The sequence below is a fragment of the Tiliqua scincoides genome, chromosome 9 (genome assembly GCF_035046505.1).
Source record: "Tiliqua scincoides isolate rTilSci1 chromosome 9, rTilSci1.hap2, whole genome shotgun sequence".
NCBI classification, from domain to species: domain Eukaryota; kingdom Metazoa; phylum Chordata; class Lepidosauria; order Squamata; family Scincidae; genus Tiliqua; species Tiliqua scincoides.
The window spans coordinates 5,286,480-5,300,351 of record NC_089829.1 but is presented as its reverse complement, the minus strand read 5'-3'; the positions used below and the strand labels follow the sequence as shown (position 1 = coordinate 5,300,351).

The 13,872-nt window shown below is 46.8% G+C and overlaps 1 protein-coding gene across 1 annotated transcript in view; it reads right to left on the bottom strand.

Annotated features, from left to right (window-relative positions):
• Nucleotides 1–13,872, bottom strand: part of RERE (arginine-glutamic acid dipeptide repeats) — a 284,124-nt gene that overhangs the window by 218,679 nt on the left and 51,573 nt on the right. Inside the window, exon 2 of the mRNA XM_066637389.1 lies at nt 5,034–5,498. Coding sequence (XP_066493486.1) covers nt 5,034–5,352 — 319 coding nt within the window. The 5' untranslated portion in view covers nt 5,353–5,498. The remainder of the gene's footprint in view (nt 1–5,033; nt 5,499–13,872) is intronic.

Here is a 13,872-nt window from a genome sequence, read left to right as displayed (position 1 = left end):
CTGTTTCAGCAGTGCATACATGCTAGGGATTCCAGCTTGTTCCAGGACTGTGTTTGGAACTTTGTCCTGCCATGTGCAGCACATGTGGAAAGTTCAGTTTCCTCTCCTGTTGTGAGCGAAGAGTCCATGACTCGCTGCAGTACAGAAGTGTACTCAGGACGCAAGCTCTGTAGACCTGAATCTTGGTATGTTCCGTCAGCTTCTTGTTGGACCAGACTCTCTTTGTGAGTCTGGAAAACGTGGTAGCTGCTTTACCAAAGCGTTTGTTTAGCTCGGTATCGAGAGAAAGAGTGTCGGAGATCGTTGAGCCAAGGTACACAAAGTCATGGACAACCTCCAGTTCATGCGCAGAGACTGTAATGCAGGGAGGTGAGTCCACATCCTGAACCATGACTTGTGTTTTCTTCAGGCTGATTGTCAGTCCAAAATCTTGGCAGGCCTTGCTAAAACGATCCATGAGCTGCTGGAGATCTTTGGCAGAGTGGGTAGTGACAGCTGCATCGTCGGCAAAGAGGAAGTCACGCAGACATTTCAGCTGGACTTTGGACTTTGCTCTCAGTCTGGAGAGGTTGAAGAGCTTTCCGTCTGATCTGGTCCGGAGATAGATGCCTTCTGTTGCAGTTCCAAAGGCATGCTTCAGCAGGACAGCGAAGAAAATCGCAAACAAGGTTGGCGCAAGAACACAGCCCTGCTTCACGCCGCTTCGGATGTCAAAGGGGTCTGATGCGGAGCCATCGAAGACAACAGTGCCCTTCATGTCCTTGTGGAAAGATCCGATGATGCGGAGGAGCCTAGGTGGACATCCGATCTTGGGGAGAATCTTGGGGGGAACAAAAACTGTCCTAACTTATAACCCTGCATGTGACTACTAAGAAAAGAAAAGAAAAGAAAACCAATGTTGAAACCCATCATTCTCCTTTTAACCAAATCTAAGAGGCTCCCCCCCCCAATACTAGGCCTTTGTTCCCACAGTCTTGCTTCCTGTTGATATAGCTGCCAACGCCATTGTTGGAATGGATTCTCGCAAATCCTTTTAATTCCCGTCAATCCTTTTAAATGGTTCTGGATAGCCAGAGCAAAAATGACACTGCCCTCACTTCCAGCTGACAGAGAGAAGAGGTACTCTGCAGGAATGCACAGGCTTTGCCCCCCCCCACCTCCATTTCATAGCTAACCTCTCCTGGTTCTCCCAGCTGTTTCTCCAGCTTCTGGCTAAAATTTCCAAACCACTGTTACCGAGCCTTGAGCCTTTCAAAGACACAGAAACCAGGGAGAGAGATGGAAAGGAACAAAGCATACTAAAATTCTAGAAAGGCAACTACAGTAACAACTAAGATCTCCCATGACTTCCTGCAGCAGTAATGACAAGAATGAACTGCTAAGGACTCCTATTAAGAATCCCGGCCCTTGGCCTTTTTATTACTTAAGGAAAATGCAGGCACAGGAGGCTATAAGCCAGAAAGGATGCTTTGTTTTTCCTATATTGCCACTAGATGATTGGACTGTCAGGAAGAGGAAGGAGGATGCAATGACTCCCCTGCACCTCCCTACCAGCCAGGCAATGGACACTCTAGGCACAACTCCTAGAGTTGCAAGACATACAGGCAGCTGCTCTTCTCTCCTTTTCTGTAACTGATGTGCAGTTTTACGTGCACAATTCCAACATCTTCAATATACACCTAACAAATGTCAGGAGCAGCACACAGCGCACTACTTCACAAGAAACAGTTTGGTCTAGTTTACACAGCAGAAGACCAATCCCTGGCTCCAACTGATGCCTGCCAGTGCTGAAAGCAAGCAGCACTGTATACTCACAACCATGGGGGCAGAATGCAAATCAGAGCCCTCTTACAACCTTGGTGGCCATGCTCAAAGCAGCCAGGACCTCAAAAGCTGCACTGTAACCCTAGTCCATCTGTCTGACATCCAGGGCAGCTTTTCAAATACCCCACACATGGGGGCGGTCAACTTTCCTCTCCAACACTGACAGCTCTCTCACCCTGGAAAAAAACAGCCTGTAAGCAAATCTGGGATGCAAGTGTTGTGAAGCAAATCAATTTGTTACCATGACAGAGTCATTCTGACAAAGGCAAGGGGTGGGGGAAGAGTTGCCAGCAAAAGAGCACACAAAACAGAAGCCAAATTGGACAAAGGAAAAAATATTGCTGCAAAGTGCTAGTGAGATTAAGGCCAAAAGAGAGGAGATCAGCTCTCTGGCAAAGCAGGAAAGAGGAGAGGGAGCAAGCCAACTGTCCCTGCACCAGGAGAAGAGACAGAGAAACGACCTCTTGCTGCATTGGACATTTGGACCAACAAAGGTCAAAATTGGATGGTTCAAAAGGTACCAAGTGAAATAGTCCTTGTTTTATTCTCCCCATCACCGCCAACCCCCTCCTCACATCTGCCAAGTGACAGTCAGGCACAGAAGCACCAACTTTTTGTACTGAATGTAGGCCTCTTGGGACAGAGTCCTATCATTGTTATTACTTCCAAATGCCACACACACTGATGATATGGTTATATATTACTAATAGTAGCAAAAACGACAAATTTTGTGGCACTTTAATGACTGACCAGTTTATTTCAGCAAAAACTTTTGCAGACTGTGGTCCATGCAGTGGATATGCTTTTGTGGCCCACTTTATGCTAGAAATAAACTGTTTAGTCATTAAGGACTGCAAAACTCTGTTTTTGCAGCATAGACTAACAGGCAACCCCTCTGGTAACAATACCAAGTTTTCCTATATTCAGTAATGTGTAGACACACATACACCACCAATGGTTCAGTGAAGCTTCTTCTATTAATAGAGCACAAGATGATCTGCCCCACCTTCCTTAGCTGTCAAAGATGAGCATCTCCAGGCCTCCAACAAGTTTCCTTGCCTGTCAGCATTAAGCAAAGTTCACAAAGTATGCAAACTGCTCCAGTCTTTCAAGAAGGGGCAGGCAGGAAGGCATCAAAAGTCCTTCAGGAGCATCGCCTCCCTTCCTGGGGGATGTGGAAGCAGTAAAAGACCACAAAGCACCTGCTCTTCTGCCACATAGGGAGGTCGAGCAAGAGTACTCTCACGAAAGACATGCCCATTTTGGAGGTCCACTGCACTTGCAGGTCACAGAGATGATCTGCAAGAGGGAACATTATGCCTTTTGGTCATCTCAGGCTCAGGGTCAAATATACTCTGAGGAGCAACTGCAAAAACCAAGCATGTAAATAACCACCAGAGTGGGCTGTTCTCTTCAGGAACGAACACAAAAAAAAACTGCAAGGAGTGGAGATGGAAAAGGTTGAGGGGGGCTGGTGCAGCACACTACCTCCCTATGGTGGACAGAGTTAAACCTCACGGCCTATAGCAATCCCATAGTCCCATTTATGGGGGTCTCCTGCCACTTGCAGCAGCAACCCAAATGACACTGCACATTTTAAGTGCTTTAATGTTCCACGAACAAGGAGCACAGACGGCCTAAGTTCCATCTTACACTACACGTTCAGCATTTATGCAGCACTTGAGGGGATTCAAAACATTTCAGACCTGAAATGTTGCAATCCTTACATGAACTCTGTAAAGTCAGCCAGCATTATTATCCCCATATTGTAGATGGAAAGGCTGAGGCACACAGGGAGCACCCTGCAGAAGACAACCAAGCAAGCTGACAATAGAGACAAGATTCAAACCTCGGAATCCATAGCTCAGAGACTCAGCCATGAAGTTTAGGAGTGGGGCTGAGCCACTGCCTGCGTGTGAAAAACAAAACCTGGTAGCATTCCCATGTATGGCTGGGAAAGGCCCCTTGCCTATAACCTTGGAAAGCCACTTCCAGTCACTATAGACAATGTTGACCCAGATAAGCCAAAAGGTCTGACTTGGTGCTGAGCAGCTTCACACATTCACTTTTTTCATCTGAGAACTTGCATGATTAGAACAGGTCATCCACAGATGTTTCCTAACTACACTGTTGCTTCAAAATAACCCTGGACAGGACCATGTGACCTTGGATCTCAAAGAACTGGGTTGACATTGCTGCCACAGATCTGGCTTGTGGCCTTGGTCAAGTCATTGTCCCCTCACCTTCTGCAAAACAAGAATAAATGTCCTATTCCGCAGGCTTGGGGGAAAGGGAGCACAACAAGGATTTCATATACAAAGAACTGTGCAGAAATACTATGAAGTACAGGCAGGTTACAGGTTAAATTCCACAGCTCTACAAGCGTCATTGGTCTCAAGATACAGGAAGACCCTTCTTGCCCAGAGCACCTTCCAAACTGCAATACTAATTATTCCCAATTTTAGAACACAGGCTATGCCTGCAAGTAAATTGATTTTCTACCTTGATTTTAAGCCAGGCTCCTGAACCTCCAGGGGGAAAAAAGAACCAACGGGGCACAACTAATACATACTACTGAAAGCCTGAGTAACAGCTGTTCTTAATGCGCTCTAAGAGCCCTTGATCCTCTGACCCCAGAAGTTAGACTGCCCCAGCAGTGACCCCTTCCATGGACTTCCTGCCATCAGAGCACATGTGGTCAACCATTATAAAAAGACTAGTCGTGACTGGAAAGTAAAATAATAAAGGCACATTAATATTTTGAGAAGTTGGTCTGCAGGGCCAATGGCAGATCAAAACATGTTTTGCAGAGGAGAAATGTGGACTCCCTGCTGGACGCCCACCGCTGCAGCATTTGCCATGGAGGGAGCATGTCTCTGAATCATCATTAAGAGATCAGAAGGCAGACTGGCACTGAGGAACTCAACCCTCTTGCCTTGGAGAGGAGACTCGTCTCACAGCAAATGGATCCATCAGCACCAGGGTTAGGGCAAAACTGAAAGCAGGTTGAGAGCTGGTTCACGTGGGCATGTTTGTCATGGCTTCACCCCTTCCCCTTCCTCTCATATCCCATACACTCCTGGCACGCAGGCAAAGATTATCCTCCCAGCTATACAATTCGCGCACACACACACAGTTCCCCACCCTCCTGGAAAAACAAGACTGGCACACAGAACTTCCAGTTCAGCTTTCAAAGCAGGCTCTCTTACCTCCAGGCCGGTAGACAACATCATCCTCTGTGATGAAGGAGGTGATCTCCCCGTTGTCTGTTCTCTCGTAGCGCGACTTTTTCTTGGGGGGTTTCTTCTTGTTCTTCTTCGTGGACTCCTCTGTGGTGGCACTGTTATTGTCGTTGTCCTCGTCCTCACTGTGGTCGCTCTCCGCATAGTTTTTTGCCCCTCCTTCCAGGGTGCAGCTCCGACGGGGCCGGGAATTCTCGCTCTCCCTGGTTTTCTCCCTCTTGTCCCGCTCGCGCTCCCGGTCCCGGTCTCGATCCTTCTCTTTCTCCTTCTCCTTCTCTGCCGTCATGATTCGCCACGTGCCTTCTTCTGTCCTCTCACGGCTGGGCCTCCGTGAAAGGTAGACAGTGAGCCTGGGCTTCAGTCTTCTGAATTTCTCACTCAATTCCAGGAAAAATTCGACCACTCCAACAACCCCAGCGTTTTACAAAGGATCTTGGGGAAAAAGGAGAATAAGAGGACATATTAGCTTAAAGAATTCCTCTGCAACCAGTTTTAGTTGAATGCATTTTTTAAAAAACCACCACACATCAGCAATGTATTGCTACAATGCTATCTGAACAGACCACACAATCACCACCAGACAGTCCAAACAGCAACATCCCATGCCCCAATATAGTGCTTAGTCTCCATTTACCTCCTCTGAGGGGTGGTGTTAGCCGTCAGCCCTTTCAGACACCGGTCTGGGCACATGCCAAACCGAAGGGCCACTTGGCCAAGTCAACCCCTAAACCAGTGATTTCCAACCTTTGTCATCTCGCGGCACACTGGCAAGGCACTAAAATGGTCAAGGCGCACCATTAGCTTTTTGACAGTTGACACGGCACACTGTGCTGTCAACGGGGGCTCACATCCCCTAATGGTCCTATTGATAAATGACCCTCTCCCAAATTCCCGCGGTACACCAGTGTGCCACAGCACAGTGGTTGAAAATGGCTGCCCTAAACCCTTGAGTAGCAGCAGTGGTGCACAATGTACTATCAGGGGGTGGGAGGATTGCCATGGATGGTCCAGCTGGACTTTCCCCCAGGACCCAGCAACCCAGACACATTGGTACCGACTCCTCTCACGACTTGCCAGCCTCCACAGGGTTAGTGGATAATTCACAAAATACCTCCAGTTAACTGAATGACAGTATTTCCTGACCTTGCAGAATATCTACTGAACACTGACACTGGACTTGCATCTCGACTTGCTGTGGTCCCAAAATGCCGAATCAACTCATGCCTCTATGGACCTGACTGGGAGACACCATCCTTTGGTGTCCCTCATCCCAGAACTTCCCCAGCAAAAGCCTATTTCCTACTTTCTCTCCTTCTCCTTCCTCTATTCATTCTATCAGTTACACTGCGAGTCATTATTTTAGGAACTACGAAGTGCCTCGAGTGTGCTGGCAGAAAGGTAGCATATAAACAAACCTAGTAAATATTTGTCTGGCAAGCAAGGAGCAAAAGAAGATATGCATATTTTATTCATTTAACATATTGATGCCTCCTTTCCCCTCCCAACAGGGAGGTGCTCAAGACAGCGAATATAGTTAAAATGATACCGCAAAACACAATGAACACGCAATCAATACAAAATAAGGAACAACACCGAACACCCAGCAAGACCATCCAAATTAATGTCAACGGGTCTCACTCACTCAGACAAGACACAGGCAACGAACAAGAATCCACTAAAACTGAGGCCCCAATAGCCTAATTTCATTTTCTATACATATACAGAGATATGAACACATGCAGGGACATATTAGGCTGCCTCCTGCGGAATCACAACCTGAATCTGAGCTGCCTGGCACCTAAGTCTACAGCAGCACTGAAATGGCTGCTGCTGCATCCTACAGACGCTGGGCGGCTCCCGACGACTTCTCGGGGGAAGAGAACATTTGTCCCCTTCCCCTGGGTAAAGTAAGAAGCCCTGCAATGGGGCTATTTGACTCTGCACTGGATATTTAGCCAGCGCAGAGTAAAGTAGTTCCGTTTCGGGCTGAGAGGCCCAACGCGGGACTTTGGATCCGGCAGAGCTGAGCTCCGCCACCTTACCAAAGCCCAGTGGTTCAACCAACTGTGAGCCATGGCTCCCTGGGAAGCAGCAGAAGCTTCATGAAAAACCTGCCTAGTGTATAGTGTATCTTAGCGTATAGGATTGTAGCCCTAATGGGGAGCCACAGCCAATGGCCCAATAGATCAAGGAAGCCACCCCTCAAAGGAGTTTGGAAACCAGTGCCATAGCCCTTGAGGACTGGAAACTTGCTATTAAAAAGATCCACACGGTAGCACAGCAATTCAGGTTACCAGGCTGTGCTTAAAATCCAAACTTGGAGCACCTACAGCCTACCATGGAAAACACCGTACACCATGTACACTCACAGATATGCTCACAGATCTCTCTCATAGGTCAGTTTTTTGTTTGTTTTTTTTTAAATCAAGATTGACTGTAAGTGATGGCTAAGGGAAAAGGAAGAAGACTTCAGAAGGTGGTCTTTCCAGAGAGAAAAACAGCCTCCCTTATAACCTGCTATGCCAAATTGCCCCTCTTCAGTCAAGGGAAGGGCAGTAATAAGGGAGTGCTGCCAAGTACTGTTAAAAGCCTCCTGTTCTCACGCTTTCCAGCGAAGCCTTTACCTGATGCCTGCTTCCCTGTCAATCTCTGAACCAGCAATGTGGAGTGACAGGTTGTGCATGGCCCCTTCTGTTTTGAGCAGCAGCCCAGCCACAGATACTGAAAATGGGACTGGGATTGCCAGCAGCTGCTCCAGCAGAGAGCTCCTGACTAACAGAATTTTGCACCAGCTGAGGAACCCAGAAGCACACTTCTCAAGCGAACCCAGAAAAGACCAAGAGAGTTACAGACTCCAACATACAGGCAAGTGCGTGCTGTAAAGGTGGCAGCTAGCTAGTCCTAATAAACTGCTACCTTTCCTACTTCATGTTGCTGTGATCAGTGTACCAAGTATCCACCTAAGAGACTTTGGGTATGTTGCTGTACGCAGCCGACACCGCAGCTCCAGAGACCCAAGGTCAGGCAAGTACTCCCGGAGGCACACGGCAGTGCTCCACCACCAGATGCTCCTTTACTTGAAGTATGTACAAGATATTTACAGTTCAAAGGCAGCTTTGCAAGCAAACAGCACAGATAGCTCTCTTTCTCAACACTGATCACGAATCACAGTGACGTAGCTTCCCACAGACACTCCACATAACTTCTCCCACATAGCAGCTTGCACAGGCTGCAGTATATACTGGCACTGGCCAATGAGAGGCGGGCTACAATCTGGTGATCCTATGACTCACCATCTGGTGACATATATGGTGACATGGTATTGCATCAGTCACTCCCATGATGCTGTATGCAGGCCAAGACATCAGGGCCTTGCTCTATCCAGCCTGTAAATTCTCTACAGGCCTGGGGCATATGGCATAACAGGATAGGAGTCAGTCCAAACCCCAAACCTAGGGATCCCCAATCTGGCCCATGGGGAGTCCTCAGTCTCCAATGAGCCTCTGGCCTGCAGGAGAGTTGCTAGAGCCCGCACTGGCCCGACACGACTGCTCTCAGCATGAGGGCCGACTGTTCAATCTCTCACATGAGTTGTAGGCCGAGGGCTCCCTCCACTGCTTGCTGTTTCACATATGTGAAGAACCAACAGCAGCAAAGGAAAGGCCAGCCTTGCATGAGCAAGGCTTAAAGCCTTGAGCTATCACGAGACCATCATTTAGTCATACAAGTTCCATCTCTAATATATTCATTTATATAAATTTATTCAAATTTATATAGTAAATTAATTCTTTTTTCCCGGCCCCCAACACAGTGTCAGAGAGATGATGCCGTCCTCCTGCCAAAAGGTTTGGACACCCCTGGTCTAGAAGACAGTAAACTAGAAATTTAGTTCCCTGGGTTGAATCTGCCCTGAACTCACTTGGAGGCCTCAAGCAAGCTACTCCTTCTCACTCTCAGTCTTCTCCATCTGCAGTATGGGGATAACACCACTTAACATGGTCCTTGTAAGGACTACAAGCAAACTCTTTTCAGGCTGCAGCCCGAAGCCTATGCAGGTGCCAGGCTTCTTAAACTACATGAAGAATTTTTAGCCAGCTGCTTCAATATTTATCAATTTTTATTTTGTATTTAAGCATTTATACCCTGCTTTATCATCGCTTAGATCAAATGTGATGCAGCCAACAAGTCAAAACACACCAAGAAAACACAAAAAGATGACAAAACTGAACCTAGAAAAGGAAACAGCAACAAAACAGAAGAGATAGGAAACAACCAAGATTAAGAAACCAGAAATTACAAAAACACATAACTCAAAGAGCAATCCAGCAATTGTTTTATTGGGTTGTTCACTGTTAAATGGTTTTCAAACAGATCAAAGTTTGTTTAAAAACACAAGTTGGATTATTTTTAGATGGAGGTGAGTTGCAAGAATGTGCAACTGGCCTAAGGCCACCCATTAAATGTCAGAGCTTCCTTGAGTCAGAACAGTCCCCAGGAAATCACCTAGTTCAACCCCCCCTGTCCAGTGCAGGTAACTGCTGTGGCATCCCCAACAGGGGACAGTCTAGCCTCTGCTCAGAAACTCCTGAGGAACAGCTCACTACTGCAGGAGGCAGACTGTTCCAGTACTAGACAGCTCTTGCAAGTAAGAAATGCTTCCTTAGGTCTAGGCTAGCCCATTAGTTCCAGCCCTGCCCTCAAGAAGCAGAGAGAACAAGTCCAGTTCTTATGGTACCTTATGTACCTTATGGTAGAAAGGGTTTGAACCTAGGTCTGCCCAATACTTCAGAACCCCTAACCAAGGTCTGAATTTCCACACATACAACCAAACCCTTGGTTAGAACTGCAAACCTTGAGTTAGAGTTACAATGAAAAATGCACACTGTAGAATAACTGCTATCACCAGGTCGCCAGTAGTAATCCCCCATGTCACTTGTGCACATAGGAACACAGCCAGTGACCTGCCCTGGCAACTGCTTGTGGGTGTGAACATAGGAAGCTTCCTTCAGACGATGATCAGACTATGGATTTATCTAGTTTAATACTGCCTGCAAAGACTGCCAGACTCCCAGAGTTGCAGACAGGCGCCTTTAACAGTCCTACTTGGAGATGCCATCAGGGACTGAACCTGAGACCCACTGTACGCAAAACAGCTGCTCAACAGTACACCAATGGACTATAGGCCCATTCTGAGAGTACAGGTCCAGACACCAGGCACTCACCTCTGCTACTGTGGCTGCAGGAGCTGTGGGGAAGAAGCAACCACCATAGGAGGAAGGGCTGCCAACTCTCCCGGTAACCCAGTAGCCATTGCCTCTATGCAGTCTGTTCACAACCTGCTATGTCAGTGATTGCTATGAAGATTCGTAAAGGGAATTCCAGTTGCTGCCTGTAAGGGAGAATAACCCATTTCCAAAAATATGGAGATTTTCAGTTGTAAATAAACTCCAGGCAACATAAGAAGGGGCTCTACACACACCTCTATCATTTTGCTGTGGTACTAACTGAAAAACAAAAAGGTCACAAAGCAGATGGTTGGAACCTCCAGATATATTTCATCTCTTGTGTAGAAAATGAGGCTAGCAAGGAACATTTGCCAACTTACTGCATTATAGGAAGGGGGGAGAAAAGTGAAAAGTCAACCATGTTTGGAATATATAAGCTCAATCCTGCAGTGAAAACTCTAATCAAAATTCTAAGTGTAGGGTTGAAGCAGCAACTCTTAGGGGTATAGCTGTACACAGCAGTGCCTGCAGCGGTGACATCACAACATCAATTCCGGGTTGTCCCGGAAGTGAAGTAGGGAACAGACTGGCACTTCTGTTGCTGTCCCATTCCTTCTCAGCGTTGTGATCAGCAGTAAGATCACAACGCTGCCAAAACAGGAGGAGGTACTATGGCTTTTGCTAAGTGGTGCCCTCCCTTCAAGTGGTGTCCAAGGCATGTACACTACCTGCCATATCTGTGATGGCCACAGATGCCATCAGGCATCTGCCACAGATGCCACAGGCAACTGTAGAATGAGGTAACACAGGACAGAAAGCACAGTGGGAGAGGTAAAGACTCAACCACCTTCTCCAAAGGGTCCTGCTTCAAATCAGAAATGCTCTGTGATAAAACTCTTGTGATTACATCACATCCTTCTCCAACCAAGAGAGTGTAAATAAATCACAGGTCGGAATTGTCTAGTCTGACAAGCAGGCCACCAGGGACTGAACCTGGAATTTCTTTTCAAGCAAAGCAGTGCCTTACCACTCAATTGTGGTCTTGCCCCTTCACATGCAGCCCTGATGGTAAACTCTGTTGGGCAGGGACCTTTCACCTTCCTGAATATTTTTTATGGTATTCTGGACAACCGTGTAAAATATATGAAGCTGACAGGTAATATACCAGACCCTGGATCAATTTGGTGTTGTTTACTCTGATTGGCAGAGACTTTCCTGGTTTTCAACCAAGCCTCTTTCCCAGATGCATCTGGAATGTCAGTGGAACAACCAGGCATCTCTCACATGCAAAGCAGGTGTTCTGGCACTGAGCTATGACTACCCAAACATTGTATTGCCATTTGCCTATGTCAGACAGTTCTAAGGGATGCATATATAAGTCCAAAACCAAGAGACTCAAAGCCCTAGAAACCCCAGGGAGAGAACTTCAGTAGAATGCCTACTGAGAAATGGGAAGCGGAGGGGAGGAGAGGGAGAAATCAGCACAAGGAGCCTGAAATTTCTCTCCTCAGAACCCCACATTGTTCCTTTTCTTACAAAGGAGAGATGGCAATGAATTCTGAGTCCCAGTTGGCTTCCACTCCCAACAATGACAACATCCAAAGAGACAAATTGACTTTACTGTCATAACTCCAGGGCTGAGGCTCGAGTCTCTCTGCCGCTTTCCTCAATGAGGCAATCATCCAGGGAAGAAAGGATTCCAACTCATTCCCCTCTCCTAAAACGCTTGCAATCATTTTTCCTGACAATACACGAAAGGGACCTCATGTGTACAGCAAATGAAGACGTTATTTGTTTGGAGAAAAACCTCTGGTGCCAGCCACATGTAGAGGCTTTTGCAGGTAAGATGATGAAAGTTCAGCACTTCTGTAGAGACTCCTCTTCGCCATCAACTCCCCCCCTCCCACACAACCCACCAGTATAAAGAGTTGCGGCTGATCCAATGCAAAGATTCTTACCTGCAAAAACCTGGCACCCTGTGGCAATCATAGAACAAGCCCAACAAGAATAAAACCTGACAGTGAATCAAGCAGTCCCATGCTTGTTTTCAAGATCCAGCAGTAGAGTAAGCGCACAGGGAAAGGAAAAAAGTATCAGGAGAAAGGGAAAACAAGGACCATACAACTAAAACATTGGTTAAGTTATTGCTGCTACTTTAAAAAGAAAGAATCCGCTCTGTGTTTTCAGGAGTTCGTCGCGCTTCACGTATTTATCGTGTAAACTTTACAGCCACCTTGTATAAGTATTATCCCCATGCAGCAGACAGGAAAAACTGAGGCCGAGAGAGAGAGAGAAAGCAGCTTGCCTAAGGCCACCTAGCAAGTGCATGGCAGATTCGTAGCTAAGCTACATTAGAATAGCTGATTATGGATTTATGATTTAGCCAGACGAGAAAAAAATGGCTAGATCAACGTGGACAAAAGTCCAATGGAAAACATTCCCTGAACAGCTATCAGCAACTAAGGAAGAAGATGCTTCCACTGTCACCTGTTCAGGCATGGCCACCAGGTAGAATGTTAGACCTCAACAAATTAGAGCAGACCTACCTTCCTGAAGTCAGATCCACAGAAGCCCAGAAGCTCCAGGACCAAAAACACTTGTTCTCCGATCCCCAATTTTAAGCTGATCAGTGCTTGTGCAGTGCTTTTGCTCAGTGCTGCATGTTTTGCATGCAGTGGTTCAACCCCCAACAGCCTGTAGGGCGGAGGAAAATTCCTGTATGGACAGCTGAAAAGCCACTGCCAACCAGTGCTGACAAGACTGACCTAGAGGGACCAATGGTTCAATTTCATACAATGTGGCTTCCTGACTCTGCATTGGTTTTTTTAAAGTTTGAGATTCATAGGCCCAGCATTAACAGTTCTGAATGGGCTGGAAAACCTGGCTGACCCAGTTCAGAAGAGGTCAACTGGCTCCTGAAAACACAGAAACTTCAAAAATGCCATCCAAGATTCAGAGTCCAAGTTGAGTTCCTTCATGGGATAAAAACTACAGGTGGGGGCAGGGAGGGAAGCTTTGCAGTGCAAAGGAAGAACACTGTCCTAGTAGTCTTTTCATTGCCTCCTCCGAAGACATTAAACCAGACATTTATCTGCAGAATTAAGCAACCAACAGGACTCAACTCTTTTAAGAACACAGAGACATATGCAAGGCTTGGATTTTTTATTTTATTTTTTGCCAGCATCTGCAGTGTGGCAGCACTTGCCTAACCTGTTTGGCGCCCCAAGTGTTCACGCCAGCCATACACGAGCATCCTAGCATATCCTTCAAATGTGAATGCAATCCTTCAGAACACAAGAGTATTTCCAGAGAGTGCCTTGCTACACTCAACTTGTCCCTGTGTATGGGAAAACAGTGGAGACCATGTCAAGGACACACCCTCTGCATTAGGCTCTTGCTCGATAACCTTCCAAGATTGATTAAACCCATCTGTCTGCAGATATTCTTATCCACAACCCTAAATCCCCAATGGCAAGCAGGAGCACAGAGTGGGGGAAGAGGGGAGAAAGATTTGGTGCAAGTATTTGCTTTCTTAAGGTTTAGGCCAGGGGTGTCCAAAATTTTTGGCAGGAGGGCCACAT